The sequence below is a fragment of the Macrosteles quadrilineatus genome, unplaced genomic scaffold (genome assembly GCF_028750875.1).
Source record: "Macrosteles quadrilineatus isolate MER2022 unplaced genomic scaffold, UCM_ALF_1.0 Scaffold_8__2_contigs__length_117827958, whole genome shotgun sequence".
NCBI lineage: Eukaryota > Metazoa > Arthropoda > Insecta > Hemiptera > Cicadellidae > Macrosteles > Macrosteles quadrilineatus.
The window spans coordinates 113,696,747-113,714,834 of NW_026542601.1; the positions used below are offsets into that span (position 1 = coordinate 113,696,747).

Sequence of the window (18,088 nt, forward strand, 5' to 3'; positions counted from 1 at the left end):
TGCGAATTAATGAGCTGGTTTCACCTGTCTGCCATGAGTTATCTTATGGGACGTCTGTCACTAAACAACACCACTTGCGACGTTGTCAATTCTACCAGGCCGCGGCCCAGGCCTCAAGGAGTATGTTTTATCTATAGTGCTATAGTGCTATAGCTATAGTGGTAGTTACAGGTGGCTGTGACTCCAGTCAGTCCAGTCCCAGTCTCCAGTGATTCTGTTCTGGGGCCCTATTTTTGAAATGGTTGACAGTTGACTCTACAGTCAACACTCAACTCAACAGTCAACCATTTCAAAAATAGGGCCCCTGGTTCTGCTCTCGCTCTGCTCCATTATTCCGTTCCATCTCCATCTTTCAAATTTGCTTGCATTTCACTTTCACTCCGACTTCAGTCAGTTGAGTTGAGTTACTTGAGTTGAGTTGACTTGAGCAGTGAGGTTTAGAAGTTAGAACGTTTAGAACAGCTCAACAAAAGTGTCACTGTCAACTCCAACTGTCACTCTTTACTGTCAGTGTCAGTTGTTTGTCTTCTTCTTGTCGTCAGTAGTACAGTTACAGACAGTTACAGTACAGTACAGTGTTACGTTACAGTAGCCAGCGCTGCAGATTCAAACAAGTAGGTGCATGATTACTTCCCTAAACTGGTTTCTAAATATAATCATATAACTATCTAATAATAATATCTTATAATAATCTAAATATAATTCTAGGTTTGTTCAATTCCAAACTTTGTTTAGCCTAACTTAACTTAGGTCTTCGGTTCCAGAACACAATTCTTCTAGAATCCCTAAAATAGGCCTAGGCCTATTATTAGGCTTGAGATTAAATGCTTCTAACTTACCAAGCATGTTCCTTGTGACTTGTGACTACTGACCATTACCAGTTTATTTACCCATCTACAATGACTTGCAAGCGCCTCAGGAGACAAGAGAGTAGTGATGGGAATCACCGAATGAAAATAAGCGAATCAATCAGTTATTGTTACCTAACAGACTAATTCGGTTATTTTATCTTGATTCGGTTAAATTAGTCATACCCAGAAATTTGGATCGGTGATTTGTTTAGAAAAATGAAATTTAGTCTTGTAATGTGAAGGATAAATCAAATAACGAGAACGACAATTAACAATACATACAATATACAAATTAAATAGGACAGTTAAATAATGGGCCTAGCAATGAAGTAGAATTTTTTTAATGCCAACAAAAAGTTTTTCAGTTAAATTTATTTTACACTTTTATTGTTTTTGCCTTTTTAATGTTTTACCATTAGCCTATAACTTAAATCATTTATAACAAACTGAGACTGCGACCTGTTTGGAACAGTGAATAAAGTTGTTCAACTAAAAATCACCGATTGACGCTAAATGACTAAAATATTTGTGGTTTGGGACATGAATAGTGACTAAAATTGATTCGGTGATTCATTGTCTATAAATCACCGATTGGCGCTAAAAATAACTGCCCGATTATTCGGTTATTGAAACTATTCGGTTACCCCATCACTACAAGAGAGAGAGAGAGAGAGGGGGGGGGGAGAGAGAGAGCTAAAAGCAAAAGTTGAATTTAACTTCAAGATTTATTGAGTCGTTAAGTATTATTTACAATAGGCCAAGTCACTAATACTAACAAAAAAGAGTTGCCATTCCTCTTGACTCACAAGCTTAAGTCCATCATAAAGCACACCAGAAAGTCCAAAAGCATACCATGCAAAATAAATAGATACCTAAATAAAAACTGTAAAACATGCGGAGGAAAAATGTAAAAATTTACAAAACAGGAAAAAAGCACAAAACTCAAAAACCACACTCATACCTGCAGGCAGGGATAAATTTAATTAAACTCTTCTTAAAATTCTTTTTTTTTACTTCATTGAGTTTTAACACCCTGCTTTGGCTGAGTGTTTCTTGATGTACCGGTATCGTGTTTTTGTCCTCTAAGTTTGAAACAGTCAATTATTGATAAAAGGTCTTCGAGTGTCAAGGATCTACTGCAAATCATAGGGAGGTAGTTTTATTCTTCTCCAGCTTGTGTTAAATTTTCATGAAACCTGTATCCTGTATACATTTGGGATACATCATAGATTATGTAATGGCTCTAGCATTGACTCTAGATTATTGGGCTGCACCCCTGAGCTACGCAGTTACAAAAGGCATAGGCTACTAAATTAATCTAAAAATGATAAGTTACTTACAAAACAATTATTTGTTTTTCTTTACAGGATGAAGTCTCTGGTACTGTGTTTGTTGTTGCTATCTGCAGTGAGCTCTATCTTTGGAGCTCGCATCCTGGCGATTCTCCCGCTTGCAGGGAAGAGTCACTTGATTTACACCAATGCAGTATTTACTGCTCTCGCTGCTCGAGGACACCAAATCACTGTTTACAGCGCATTGGTACCATCAAAGCCTCCTGCCAACATAAAATATGTCGAGATACATACACAGTTTGAAAAAGAGATGAAAGGTACGGTACCTAACTTCAAATATATCCTAAATGTTATTAATACAACTTATGATTTTTACATATTTTCCAGTAAAGTTAAATCTGGAGGATACAATGAGTTGATTGAAGTTGATTAAATACAGATTTAAATCATTTCTTTACCTGGCATTGAAGTTCAATGATTCAAGTTCAATAATGTTTTTTGTTGTTTTAAAAATATAGACCTATTTTATTGCCCGTTATCAAAACAATGTCCTGCTTACTCATTGGGTTTGTTTCAGAAAATTGGTCTTTTGAAAACTTCAAACAATTTACCAACCAAGATTCGTTTATTGGAATTGGTAATTTTGTGGTTTGGAACCTGGGACTCCGCTTGTGCGAAGAAGTATTTCAACTTGAAGAAATCAAAAAACTACTGGCCTCAAAAGAAAAGTTTGATCTAGTTTTGTCTGAAGCGCTATTCGGTCAAGAGTCTCTTCTGGCTTTCGGCCATGTTTTCAAAGCACCAGCAATAAACCTGAATGGTTTTGGACCGTGGAGTGTGTTAAACAGCGTTCATGGGAACGATCTGCAGCTAGCCCACTATCCCGAGTCGGTCAGTTTAGCAACTACCAATAAAATGGATATCGTCGAAAGATTCCGTAACGCACTCACTGTCGCAAACACATTAGGCTTTTACTACCTGGATCATCTTCCTAAACATGATGCCATCATCAAGAAAGTGTTCAACGATCCAAAGATGCCTTCTGTCAAGGATATGGTGACTAACGTGTCTATTACGCTGGCTAACTACCACCCGACCGTCGGCTACGCTTTGTCTGTACCCAGTAACATCATACCTATTGGTGGTATCCATATCAACGACAAGGTGGATCCTCTTCCCAAGGTTAGATAAATTAAGATGCAAGTTTTAAAAACTTTATCACAGGGCAAAAATATGCAGATGACTATGACTTTATTATTTTATTAAACAAATAGGCCTAAATATATAGGCTACACAATGATAGGAAGCAAATTAGTATGTAAATGAAGTAGGCCTATTAAATATATTATATTATATTTAAATTACGTCCTCAATCAAAACCGCTAAAAAATAGTTTAAGTCATTGGTTGTCTTTTCATGTGTTTTCCTGGAAAGTTGGTTAATCATGACTGAATCCTTTATGTTGGGGTAAAGGACTTGTTATCTCTTGCATGAAGTGGATAAAAATAATAAAAACAAGTTATTGATATTTACTATGCATTTTTTTTTCTCTGAAGGATAGATAATTCATAAATGGAGTTTACCACTTAATATTTGAAAGCCTTGTAATTTGAATAGCATTTCCTTGAATATCAAAGATTTGCTTGACTCAAGGTCGTTTTTGCTTCTTCGCTGTTTGTGTCAATAATGACAGAATGACTTGCAAGATAATCTCGTTCTGTGACCCAACCCAAACATTCCAAATAATCATTATATTCCTCTTTTGTTTGCCAAAGATAAGATAAATCTTGTAATTGTGATTAACTCATTCCTACACGAAGTAGGTATTGGCTATCTTTAAACAACCAAGTTTTTATTTAGAAACACATTTTGTATGACTGGATAATTTTATCTTTTAAAATGTAAATGCACTTATAATAATTATTCTAATAAAGGACTTATTAAATTCATTTCAAATCTGCAACTAAAGGTTTTACCAGTCAGAAATGTATTTTTTTTACACGTATCCAACAAATTAATTAATTATTCATGCTTTGTCCCTATTATACAGGTTTGACACATTGTAGTTTCACAATACACCTAGACAAAATGGAGCAGTTTGATAAAATGCGTAGTTTACACTATAAATGTCTCGTTAAATATTATTTTTTCTAATCTGTTGAAATATTAATAATTCAAAATAAGAAAAAAATCCATTCTCTAGAACATATAAACGGAAATTTCCCTCTTTTGCGAATTTGCTGTTTTTACATGTACAATAGTATTTGTGTAACAAAATCTACCAAGTCAAACACTAGGTTATAATATTTCCTGTCTGTCAATGAGTCTTTTTTCATTTTACCTAACATTGCATAGAATCTTGCACATAAGTATTGTTACTGTACTCTTCTTGTTGTATTTATCCAAGCCTTTGATATTCTTTATGTCTTTTGTAAGCCATTGGTCTGAACCCTGGCTTTTGTTGCCTTATAAAAGTACCTTTTTTTGGAAAGCATCATTGATTGATAGATGAAAAGTGGCATCTTGGTTTCAAAACAATCTCGCTTTGATTTGAACCTCCTACCTTCAGATTTAAAGGGGAGCAACAACTCAACCATCTTTATAATTGAAATTGTCAGCAGAATAGAATTAATCAAATATATATTTTTCCAGGATATCAAGGACTTTCTTGACAGTGGTAAGAACGCTGTCATATACTTCAGCCTGGGATCGATAATCCCGACCCATCTGTTCCCTCAGAAGTACACGCAGATATTTGTTAATGTTTTCCGCAAGCTGCCGTACAAAGTGTTGTGGAAGACAGAGGCAGAGAACATTCCTGATCTGCCTAAGAACGTCATGACCTCTAAATGGGTGCCTCAGCAAGGTGTACTGGGTGAGAAATGCTTTGATTTAGGTTCCTTCCTTAAACATAGTTTAGCACAGAACAATCATAAATCACATAAATTAAATCTTACATTGAACTTGGGAGTTTGTTGAGAAACCACATGATTTGTGTTGTTTTATCTTATTCTTTGAAAGTTGTATCTTTGACTATTAATACATTTTTTATACTTATATGTACATTGAAAACTTGTTTTACAAAAGAGGGGCGAGGCGGTCTTGTATTACCTAGTATGTTCGGTTTGTCAATGTTTCGAATTTAGGTTATTTCGTTTGAAAGAGGTTTACAACAATTGGTATAGTCAACGTCATCTTACAATCTACAACATTATAGTATACCCCAATAGGTAGTCATGAGCAATCAGCAGACTTTGAAACTGAACGTAAGATGTCGGTTGCACACAATTGCATTCAAGGGAGTAAAATTTAAATTTTGTTTTTGGTATTTTATAATTTTTAAAGAGGCTGGCAGTCTCTTTTAACCTTGCATTAGCCCATCCACATAGGCTACGTATCCAGTAAAGCAAGGGGTTACTACTAAAATAAGAGAAAGCACAATAAAATACGGAATAGTGGCCTGTACTAAATGATTTAAGCTGTGTTTAGAAGGCAGTCATACGGAATATGCAATAATCCGACACTGCCAAAATAACAAATGAGCTACAAGGAGTATCTCAAGGTTCAATAGGCCTACTGAACTAGCACCTTTTTTATTTAATCCTACCTTCATCCTGCCTTTAATTCAGTACCTTCATTGGTTTTCCAAAATGTTTAACGATGTTACAGGAATCATTTGTGAATTAATTCTTTTTGCAAACTATTAGAACCTCTCAGGACAAAACGCACATCAATGAAACTCTCGTTTGATCTTTTCAAAAATTATTTTAACAGTTTAAAAGCGTAATTAAGTAGAATTCATAAGCTACATTTTTACTTTCCCCCTACCTATATGGAGAAAGTATTGTTTTCATCAACATTTTCGAGTTTAGTGTTGAGGGGATGTATCCATTTTGGGTCCCCCTGAACCCAAAAAAGTGGTTTTCAAAGTGATGTCTGGGTGTGTGTGTGTGTTTGGATGTGTACTGAGCTATAGACCATACCTGTCTGATTTTTATGAAATTTGGTATGTAGGAACTAATCCATGGTATCTCCAAGCGTTTTTCTTTTGATTTTTTCAAGATTTGGATTTTTAAGGTGATTTTCCCATAAAATAATGGAAAAATCGGATTTTATAAAAAATGGCCTGAATGATTTTGATGCAAATTAAGTATGTTATAGTCCTTTAAATTCTGAACAAAATGGTACAGATCCCCTTTCCGTAAAAGTTATGGTTCCAAAGTTATTGTAGCTTATGTTATTTTCCCATTAAAAACTCCATAAAATAAAAAAATCAGATTTTTATTTGAGGAAAAAAGCCGGTTTTGATTGAAATTTATGTGTTACGGTTTTATAATAATTCTAAACAAAATAGTGCAACCCCACGTTATTGCAACTTTTGTGATTTTTTCCTATAAAATATCGTAGTTAGTTACTCCCACTGCTTACCTATGATAAAGGTTGTTGACAAGCTTATGGGAGAAAGTATGTTTCAGATTGCTGATACCGTTGGTCGTTTATTTTAGTTTTCAAATTAAACAGAAAATTTAATTCAGTAAAATTTAAATTAAATGTTTTGCTTATTACAGCGCATCCCAACTGTGTGCTGTTCATCACCCATGGAGGTCTGTTGAGTCAACATGAAGTGTTTCACTACGGCAAACCTGTCGTGGGCATTCCGTTCTTCGGGGATCAGCCGTTCAATGTGCGTTTGTACGAAGAGTTGGGCGTTGGAGTCGGGCTTGATTTCTACACAATGACCGAGGAATCCATGACCAAAGCTATTATGAGCGTTGTCGGCAAGCCACAGTATGTATTTTAAAGTTCATTGTTTTACCAGAGAGTTGCCAATTTGATTTTAGTTACAAATTATATTTTTGAAATACTTTGGTAAGGTCAAGGGTCTCCAAACTATGGCCTAAAGGTTTTTATATGGCTTGCGTTGGCATGAGCGATGTGTGATATGATCGTACTCAGTATTTACGGGCCCTACTTTCAAATATATTTCTCTCTATTTCTATCTTAAACAATTTTGTATTGGCAATAAATTGAAAAATTAACATTTTTGTTCAATGATTTGTTTTTTAGCAAATTTATTTCATACAATTAAGTTTTGCACATTTTATTTTAGTGATGGCGGACAGGGCCGCGTTAAGGGTCAGTGGCGCCCTGGGCAAACCCAAAAGCAGCGCCCCCTTATATACACACATATATATATATATATATACATATATATACACATATATATACATATATGTACATACATATATATATATGTACATATATATACACGGCCGCGCCCGGGAAGCCAGTCACATAAAATATACACTGGAAGTCAGTCAGTTGCACCCCCCAATATATTTCAAGACTATGATATATATATAATATATATTGGTAAATATCTTAAGCCTAGACATATCTGAACGTATATATCTCTTTTTTTCTTAAAAATACTAAAATATAATTACGTAAAAAATGCTATGCTAATGCAGTCACCACCGCATTTGCATGGGAAAGCCAGTCACGTAAAATTTGTGCTGCTAAGCCAGTCACTATATATTTTACCGCATACCACTGGAATCCAGTCACTGAAAATCCACCGGGTATCCTGTCACTTCAGTCACTTTCACCCCTGCCCTTCTACTTTGTGATATTTATTTGTTCTACAAGCTTGAAAATTTGCATCTCAAACAAACGGATTATGCTTCAGGCATTGAGCACTCTCATAACCCATCTTTCGCACTTCATTTTAATTAGTTGTCGTCCAGATTACTTAACAATTACTATTCTACAGATTAAATACGTAAATGTCAATGTAATCTTTGGTCGTCTTAATAGTCGTCCTGGCAACTGTGGATACAAATATGTGCAAGCGCAATGTAAGTTATTGCTTTATAGTCGCACAATTAGGCCTATTGTTGAGTCCTTGGAGGCAAGCGGCCATCTTGGATGATTTCAAATAGCTGCAAAATTTATCGTCCAAAAATATTTTTCAAACACCAAAGTGTTTATAATTTAAATAGCTAGTACACTGTGGGATTAGAAATGTTCTTTGTAGTTTTGAATTATTCTCCAAGGGAGTCCATAAAATAAGTTAACGGTCACGGTAATCTTGGAAAAAGGCCAACTTAATACGAAAACAATATCCTGTGTTGCGCGGGCCGTAGCACACAAATAGTTTTCCCGCCTCAAACAATCAAAGGCGCGTGGAACAAGGCAAAAATTCTTGTCTCTCTTGCGGCGAGAGGTCGGGGCGGGCCTAACGGGTTCCATTGATGGGCTACCCGGCTACCGACCGACCTGGGGTAGCGACTAGCGAGCCAGTGGATGGTTAAAGGTTCTGCCGGTTATTTCCATCTTATTGCTGGTTCTCGAGCTTTTTGAGCTCGTTGTACAGTGAAATCTTACTTCCCTATTTTATATAGCCACAATCAAAGCGATTTTTACAAGAAAGAATGAAGATATAGACTAGACTCAGTGATGTGTGGTTACTTAATTAAATCATGTTCCTTGATTGTTTACCCTTTTGTAAGAGCCAATAATCAATCAACTTATATTTCTTTATTTTTCGATTATTATCTATATCAATTCAAGAGGTAGCCCTGAACCTGGTTAACAAATATACCGATTACATTTAACGTGTTTTCTTTGAGTTACGCCCCATGGGATTCCAAAGTTTCACAATGTTTACATTTTTGAAGAATGTAGATAACAGAATATTTAACGAAGTCAGCTGTAAATGCTGTCAATGCAGTGCTTTGATTTTGCGGTCCAAAAGGTAGAAACGATTTGAATTGTGAAACTTTTAATTTTTGCTACGGGCCTGTTAATTGGAGATTGTGACTTTCTTAATTTAAGGAAGTAAACGTATTAACATGACGTGTTTGGAGTGGGATTTGAAATATGTGACGTTTATCAAACTTTTTCTCTTAAAAATCCTCTCCGATGTAAAACACAGGTACGGCAGCTAGGTTTATTAGAATTCAACGGTTTTTTAATTGTCCTCCAATGTTTAGAAATTATTTTTCGATCAAGTTGTTTAATGAATTAATAATTAATAATTAATTATTAATAATTAATAATTGTTTTGCCAAATTATGTTTCGAAACCAGGAACTAAAAATAGATCAGGAAATAGATATTTTAGTTTAGAAAACAAAGCAAATCAAATAGGCCTACGTACTTTTCAAATAAAAACACTGGTCGGATGGTTTTTAACTTTGCTGTTTATTTACCTCAATAAATTTCTAATAAAAATCACCACAGGTACTAATCTATATAAATAAAATTAGAGTTTTGTCTGTAAATTGCTCAGAATCATAAATTTTTAGATTATTTTTACGTTTTAAACATTCAAGAATCCGAAACAAGTTTCATCTCAATTATTCCGTTATTATCTCAATCATAAATTATTATCTCAATTCCGTTGTTGTCTATCTTCCGTCTGTCACGGTCCAAAGGCCATTTTACGCGGCCTTCTCCTGAAAAACGAGATTACCTATCAAGATCCTCGAATCATTTTAATGTATTCACTGGATTGGCGAAAGTGTCTTTAGCTATTAAAATATGGCCTCACTACAATAGTTTGGCCAGCATATTTGAAAATATGCAATGCAAACCAATAGTTTTTCTTTATTTAGGAAGGTTTCAACTGACCACTAGAGGATCCCCGTGCGTAGAACGGGCACACAGCTAGTAATTAATATTTAATTAATACATCTTATCTTTTTAATATTATAAATGTGAAAGTTTGTGTGTTTGTTTGAAGTTCAATCACGCATTAACTACTGGCACAGAAAATATACTGTTTTTGATTTATAAATAATTTGTCATATTGTGCGAATCTTTAGGGATTTGCTTTTTTCTGCTGTTTAGGTGCAGTGGTAGAACATTATTATAGATATGGTAGATGTTTTATACTATATTATACCGTAAATTAAGGAAAAACCAAATGTTCTCAATACGTGTCTTCCAGCGTTGATTTTTTTTACGGTTTGAGGCCGTTTGCTGGTTACAATATTTAATTGTTTTGTCCAATGTCCGAAATGTAATAACATGACATTGCTATCCCACACGTCAACTTTTCGTTTCCTTTTTTGGACAAATACTAGATAGAGGGTTAACTATATAAAATTAAGTGTGATTTGAAATTTAAACAAAACTAGAGGACTCGTGCTGCTACGCAGCTTTAAAATAACATAGCATATCCTAGAAATAATCAAATTTATGATACAACAAGACTGACGATAACGTTTTGACATAGAAACCTAGGTCTCCACTAAAAGATATGCCTTCGATTTATGTCAAATTTAAGATTTTTTATCGATAATACAGTATCTTGGACTTAACTGTTTCAAAAGATTAATAGCTCAAATTAATATAATTCACGGATTATTTTAAATTTAAAACATAAATAAAAAACATAAATAATAGTGGAACTATTGGTTTTAAACCATAGAAAAACCTTATGAAAAATATGTTTTATTTTGGTTATTCATCTTGTGTTTGCTTGAAACTCGTCCGATTTCAATAACTAATAGCTTAAATTAAAGGCGGTATTTCACTGAAGGTTCTTAGACCAAAATATATAGGATTAGATAAAATTGTAACTGGTGAAATGCATCTTAAATCGAAGTAGAAATTTAAAAAAATCAAATATATATTTTTGGTGGAGTAATACATTAGATAAATATTGCCGATACTTTATGTGAAATCTGTGCGAGCATTCCTTAAACATAAGACCTCAATCATGGAAATCGGTCGGGTAGAAGAGCCAATTTAAATGAACTCGGAAAATAAAAACCATTTAAAAAAATACATATATATAAGACTAGAGGACCTATGCTGCCCCGCAGTATTGAAATAAATACCATTATTAAATAAATAAATATCAATATGCCGATGCTTGATGTGAAATCTCTGCGTGCATACCTTCAATTTGAGGCTTCAATCATGAAAATCGGTCGGGTGGAAGAGCCAAACGAACCCGGAAAAGAAAAACCAAAACTTCCATAGGCACATGGGAGTAAATTTAGTTTACGTATAAACTGAGTGATACAATTCGCTAACACATCCTGTAGGCCAAACATATCTTGAAAAATCCTATTTTTGATTATCTACCAACTATAGCAGGCAAGATAAGTTTTAAAATGTGGTACTTTTTTAATATTAATCACTACCCTACTAACAGTGAAATACCACCGCCGAAGCAAACCTGCAGAATTTGATGGTTCGTTATTTTATTTCCAAAGTAGCAAGGCCATATTTTAATAGCCAAACTCACTATAACCAATCCAGTGAATGCAGGAAAAAGATTTGAATCATAATCGGTAATATAGTTTTCTCGGAGTAGGCAGCGTAAATTTACATTTTGTCAGTACAGACAGAATGACAGAAAGACAGACAGACAGAAATTGAGATGAGACTCGTTTGAGCCTTCATAGCCTAGAAACGTAAAAATAACCAAAAACTGCATGATTCTACGCAATGGACAGACAAAACTGTAATTTTATTTCTATAGAAGAAGACTACATTTGCACAGTTTCAAGCACTCGACAGAGTTGCTCGACAAGCTGGTCTGAATCTGACACCATTGAATCACTGCAAGGGATGCGCGCAGAGGTAGAGGAACATTCAGATGACTTCTGAGAATTTTAATTTTTTCGTTTTGCAATGTGCCGTTATAGCCTTACTTGGAAGAGGGGGATTTTTTTGTTATGTTTAGTTTTAAATAAATCCGACCTGAATATAAAATAGCAAATGCAAGTCCGCAGTAACAAAAACGTTTATTTTTACGGAATAACTAAGTTCTGGGTAAAAAATAAGTTCTAGACCAGTGGTATAGCCAGGAAAAATCTATTTTCGCCATAATATGAGTACAAACTTTTGAAAATTTAACATGGGCCTTATGAGAAAACATTCCGCCATTATTGTCATTTGTTTACATTTTAAGACATAACTCGGCGTTCTGTACCCACGGGCACCTCAGCTTGCGCATGGGCAGAAAGCTCTTGAAGCACTTTCCGAGGTAACTGTTGTACTTCTGATGTGTATTAGCTTCTGACATACAATTTTGTCAACTAGAGACAGATAGGAAGAGGACGACTCGACTTTGCTCCACTTCATTAAATAGTTTGATGTATAAGAATTTGTATTACATTATAAAACTTTCCAGAGTAATGAGTTTCTAATCCATTAAAAGACTATTCTTACATTATCCTCAGCTGTATTACTGTTTATTTAATACTTTTGCCAATATAAACGAGCGATACATTTTATTTTTTTATTTTTAACGCTTTTTATAATAATTATTATCACTAAATTACTTTCTCGTCAGTTATCGAGTCGTGTCGTTGTCAATAATGTCGTCTGATTCTGACTGATGTCAGATGTTACACTGAATCGGTCACAGGGATAATAATTAGTTGTAACCTACCAACGCTTTTTATAATAATTATTATCACTAAATTACTCTTTTCGTCAGTTATCGAGTCGTGTCGTTGTCAATAATGTCGTCTGATTCTGACTGCTGTCAGATGTTACACTGAATCGGTCACAGGGATAATAATTAGTTGTAACCTACCACTAGCTTACCTAACTAAGTTTTGAGTGTTGCTATTTGCAGTGTGGGATGAATGCACTGGACAGTTTAGCTATCTATTTCAGAAAAATAAAGTTTAAAATAAATCAAATTCTAGAATCTGTTCTTAAGTTGTGGCCGTTTTGAGATGGATGCTTTCAGAGCTCAGTTTAGCCTAGCCTGAACAACTGGATTAGTAGCTTGACTTAGTGGTTCATCCATGTTTAACTCCGTTTTAAAACTAATATACATAGGCATAAGCTTTAATTTTTGGATTTGATTGTTATTGTTTTTATAATTTTTCTCAATGGTAAAATGGTGTTTGCAAACTGAGTGACGTCAGCATCTGACGGGAATAGCACACCTATGTATTTTCCTTCCACCATGCAAGCCTCCCTGCCTCTGATAGTATAGTGAGTGCGCCCGGTTCACACTGCTGCCTGCCTTTCCCTCACTACACGAGGTATAACCTGAAGCTCGAGTATTTTCAATATTGTTGTATTTATTTACTTTTGCAATAAGGGAAAATCACTTAACTACAAGTTGAAATCGCCCATTTTATTTTTGAAATCCCGGCTGATAAAACTCTATTTTTCCTACTGCAGGCGGTGGTTCAGGACGCCCCTCGGGCGCCCCCCAACCACCGGCGCCCCTGGTCATATGCCCAGTCTGCCCGTTTATAAAAGTGGGCCTGATGGCGGATATCTCACTACAGCTATTAAATACCTAGCTTAAAAGTTATTACCTATACTTAAGAATAATCTGTTAGGTATTTACTGAATTATTTTACTAAGCTTTCAGATTTTTTAATAATCCAACAGGAAAATAACAACTTAAATTACACCAATGGGAAAAGGGAGTTTTGAACTATAACAACCCTTTTCAGATTGCAAGAGATTAGGCTAATCTTTTTCTTTGTCAAAGAGCTTAAAGTGTGAACTTTGCAAGTAAAGTTTTACAAAAATGTCCAGGGGAGACCTTTAATACTTAATGCTTTTCATTGAAATGGCGACCATACAGTGTAGGTATTTTAAGCCAAGTATGAATGGAGATGAGTGTAGGATGAGTGGCGCGATCTTGTAGTCTTGTTAGTGACTAAGGCCGACATATTTCCTAGACACAGCTGTTAATTAATAGCCCATACAGCTAATTGCAACTAAGGGACCTACAGATTATAGTGGAATCCGAACCACATTAATTTTAGCCTTGGCATTAACGAATTGGTCTAATTATTAGGATAGTACTGCGGATAATCGTAGTACTCACTACTGCGGACGTTAATCCACACCAGGGAGTTTCGTATCCACAATGCATGCCTATAAATATCCACAATTCTTGACCTCCTAGTAGTTGGATACAGGACGATGCCACCGTCTCAGTCGTGAACCTCTAATCCTCCTAATCGACCCTCCTCTAACGTTCGAACAAGTTTAGAGACCTCTGGGTTAGGTCATAGGATTTATTTGAAAGTAATATTAATGATGAGGAAATAAATCTTAACAATTTTAGCATTATTTTTAACAGTCAAACAACAAAATTATAAGACATTCATATGGCAAATGTAAATAATTATTGGGACAAAAAAACCTTAATTTAACTTGTCAGACAAAATATTCTAGTTTTTTTCTGCATGCCAAACTTTTTGTACATTTTTATGTCACGCTGAAATCCTTGTTCTAATTCTTCTAATAGCCTTTGATGAAAAATATAGTTTTTTGGACCTTATTACATTGAAATAACTAAGTTGGTAAATGTTGATGTTTGAGTTTTTAATTTTGTCTTCAGTTCTGTTTGTTATCCAGTATATTTTATCTTTAAATCGCAAGCCTACACCAGAATATCAGTATGAAATCAAGACAATTCAATCCTTATTTTACAGTCATTGATATATTCGTAATTTGTTGAACAATTTTTCAGGTTTATTCAAAATGCGAAAAAGGTGTCAGAACTGTTTCGTCACCGACCAATGTCGCCGCAGGATACGTCCGTGTTCTGGGTGGAGTACGTTCTACGACACAACGGAGCACACCACCTGCGTCCCCAGTCAGCTGTGATGCCTTGGTACCAGCTGATCTTGTTGGACATCGTTGCGGCTGCCGTAGCCACATTGTTCTTGATATTACTGGTGTTCAAGAAAATATTGTCTTTCATGTTTGGGCTTTGCAGTAAGAAGCCAGTTGCCAAACAAGACACTGTTTCTAGCAAGAAGAAAAAGAATTAAACTAACCAAGAATCTTGGCAGGCCAGTAAAAGTGCAAAATACATGACTGATATCAACAGTATTAGGTGTGTTGTAAAGGTAAGATGTTTATATTATGAAATATGGTAGCTGTTGCATTTTGTTAGTTGGGAACTGTAAGTGCCTTATTGATACAATTTTTAATGTTATACAAACTTTAAAATACGTTTATGTTACGCAACAAAGGTAAGGGATCGTCTTTAGAGATTTTATCTATTGTTGTTATACTTGAAGTGCCTTAACTTATATTGTTGTCCATTGTATACATGAATTTTATATTTATAGATGATTGTTTTTTAACCAATGGTGCTTTAAACTCAACTTCATGACAAAAAAAAATTAAGTGCTTTCTATACACAGGTAATAAGATATAGACTATCAAAAATAGATCAACTAGCATTATGTGATTTTCTTGTTAATCATATTTTAGGTCGTAACTAAGATAAGATGTGTAGGCTTAGTAGCACATAACTATTCAACATGGAGGTATACAAAATAATACAATTATCTAAGAGGAAAATCGGCTGATGGTTAAATAGTTTTTAAGAGCAAAGATTATTTATAACTTTAAGACACAAAGTGTTGTTTTTTTTTTAATTTTTTTTATCAAGAAATTAGGTTGTAATACTATTTTATTTATGTTTGATAAAAATATTCCAAATAAAATATAGGCTACTAACTCATGTATAAAGCCGAAGGGATAGTTTTAGAATAGTCGTTAGTAGCCCATAAGAGTAAAAATTACCTCAATAAAATCAGTGTTAAGTCTTTAGTCTTTAGTGGTAGTCTTTACATTAGTTATTGAGTGTTGGACTAAAATCAATAAGCTACTCCTTAGCAAAACCATTCATTCATGTGCTAGAAACATAATTGCAACCTAACTAGCCAGTTTTATTGTTATCAACGAATTTGATTCAATGGGCGCGTTCTGGGAACATGAACCGGTGACTTACTCAACAGTATCGCCCGAGGCAAGAGTCTTGGTATCTCAGAACGGTTAGTCACCGATTTACGGTACACATCGGATTATAATTTACACATCCATTTACTATTTACTTTATAATATTTAAATCAAACAAACTTACCCTCACAGAATAAATTATTCACTTATAACGTAATATAACCCCCTCATAGAACAAATTATTCACTCATTACGTAATATAACCTATAAAACTAATTAACATTATTTGATGGATCCGCCATCTTGCCGTAGCTGCATCCAGTTGTCCAAGAAACTGACCAATCAGAGGCCGCCGGTGTATTATGTTGTTATCTGCTTGGTTAACTCACCGGTCTCCCAGAACGACACATTTTTTGCACCGGTACATGTTCCCAGAACGCGCTCAATATAAAAAATATTGTTCCTAATTTGTTCGTTTATTTGTACTTAAAAATGTTGCAATAATTTTATAATAGTATAGGGTATACAAACAATGAATTTAATAGCATAGTTGCAATAAACTCTACTGTTAAAACATTTAATATGTGCCTTAATATAACTGTTATTACAAATGTATTGTGTACGCCTACTAATTTTGTTAAAAAAATAAAGAATTTGAACAAATGTTGCCTAATTATTCATGTTATGAGGGGGCCCATGTGCAAATTGCAAATTTTGATGGTTTGATTCTGAGGCAAAACGGGTAATGTAATAGGTCTCTACTTTTTAAAGATTATGTTTGTCTGAGGCACCCAGATTAAGGTTGTTTGTTTTTTTAAACATCCTGTATATCTATAATATTAAAACGAAACAGTGTTTTTTTATTTCACGATTCTGAATCAACCACTCGACGGATTTACATGATTTTTGTGTTGAAAGAAAGATAATTTTAAGAACTAGGGAATGTCGAAGCCATAATTTTAGTTTAGGGTCCCAGTTTTTTAGCAATTAAGTTTTAATTTTTTTAAAGTCTAGCAGCCGACGCTAAGATTCTAAACTAGCTTTTGGCATAAAATAATTTGCTAACCATAACAGCTGTACACATTCAAATTTTGTGTCACAAATTCAGCATTTGGATAAAAAGTGTAAAGACATACTTAGGGTTGACTTATTTATACTATGTGTAATGCTAATCATTGATACGTTCAATTCTTCTGTAAGAGGATGACAGATTAATTAAATATACGTAGTAAAATACTAGGATGTTCAAATTATTTTTTAAAGCAATCTTTGTAATCTTCGATTTGTTTTAGAGCAATATAATTTGTTTTAACTAACAGCTGGTTAAATATAAAATATGGAACTATGAGGTTATTTTAGTTACTCTTATTTTGTCATTGATTATAGGAAATAAGTAAGATTAGTAGAGATAATTAAACCACAACTTAAACCACAGTTTTAACCAAAATTAATTAAACCACAGTACAAATCGAGGCTCTGTACACGAGTCTTAATTACAAGTCGAAATTACGAGTCTTGACAATTACGTCATTAGCTTTACTAGCGTGTTTACTTTTTATATTCCTGCTACATGTGACCAGTTCTTTTTTTCAAATGAATGTTATTTGAACCAAACAGCTGTTTCAAAACAAACTGTTGTTGTTTTTACTTTTCTTTGTTTACACTTATTTATTTAGCAATTAATGCAGTGAAATTGATATAAAGGATAGGTGTGACGATTAGTTTTGATGTTAGGACACCAAAGTTAAATTATGTGTACTGTGAATTTTATTGGATATTATCGTTTTATTTTAGGTAGTTTCTATTCAGACCTACTGAAAATTGTGTATAGTAGTTGTATTTTGGTGATAATAATTATGGAAGAGGCAGGTATGCTATGGAAGGTGGTATCGTTGACTAGGTCTATACACTTCTCAATTGACAAAATTACTCTCTCTACCGTAGGCTACTTATGGGTACACTTCCATATCCGTTGGCACAAACAACCGAATGAAAATATTGATCGATATATCGTTTGGTTAGAAAGGTGTTAACCTAACCAAACGATGTATTAAAATAAACAATCGAATAATCAAAATTACTCATTTGGCTGTTTGTGCCAACAGATATGGAAGTGTACCCCTACCGTACTTATAATCAGTGTGCGTCTGTGCGAATCGGCTGCAAATCTCACTTCAACGCTTTTCACATCGTAAAATTTGCAGAATTGCTGTTTTATTGTAAAATTATCGGATTTAAAATGCATATC

At 34.3% G+C, this 18,088-nt stretch overlaps 1 protein-coding gene across 1 annotated transcript; it reads left to right on the forward strand.

Moving 5' to 3' along the window:
• Positions 1-505: 505 nt before the first annotated feature.
• On the forward strand, positions 506-16,482 carry LOC129000980 (UDP-glycosyltransferase UGT5-like). Its single transcript, XM_054428095.1, has 6 exons — positions 506-614; positions 2,219-2,460; positions 2,721-3,325; positions 4,796-5,018; positions 6,712-6,931; positions 14,618-16,482. Exons 2-6 carry the CDS (start codon positions 2,220-2,222, stop codon positions 14,919-14,921), a joined length of 1,593 nt encoding a protein of 530 aa, XP_054284070.1. The 5' UTR covers positions 506-614; position 2,219; the 3' UTR covers positions 14,922-16,482.
• Positions 16,483-18,088: the final 1,606 nt, after the last annotated feature.

Bases quoted from the DNA above. Each gene is read 5' to 3' on its own strand.
- LOC129000980 (XM_054428095.1), top strand. From the start codon at position 2,220: ATGAAGTCTCTGGTACTGTGTTTGTTGTTGCTATCTGCAGTGAGCTCT. The intron at 3,326-4,795 runs GTTAGATAAATT...ATATTTTTCCAG, and splicing joins AGGTGGATCCTCTTCCCAAG to GATATCAAGGACTTTCTTGA. The intron at 6,932-14,617 runs GTATGTATTTTA...ACAATTTTTCAG, and splicing joins AGCGTTGTCGGCAAGCCACA to GTTTATTCAAAATGCGAAAA.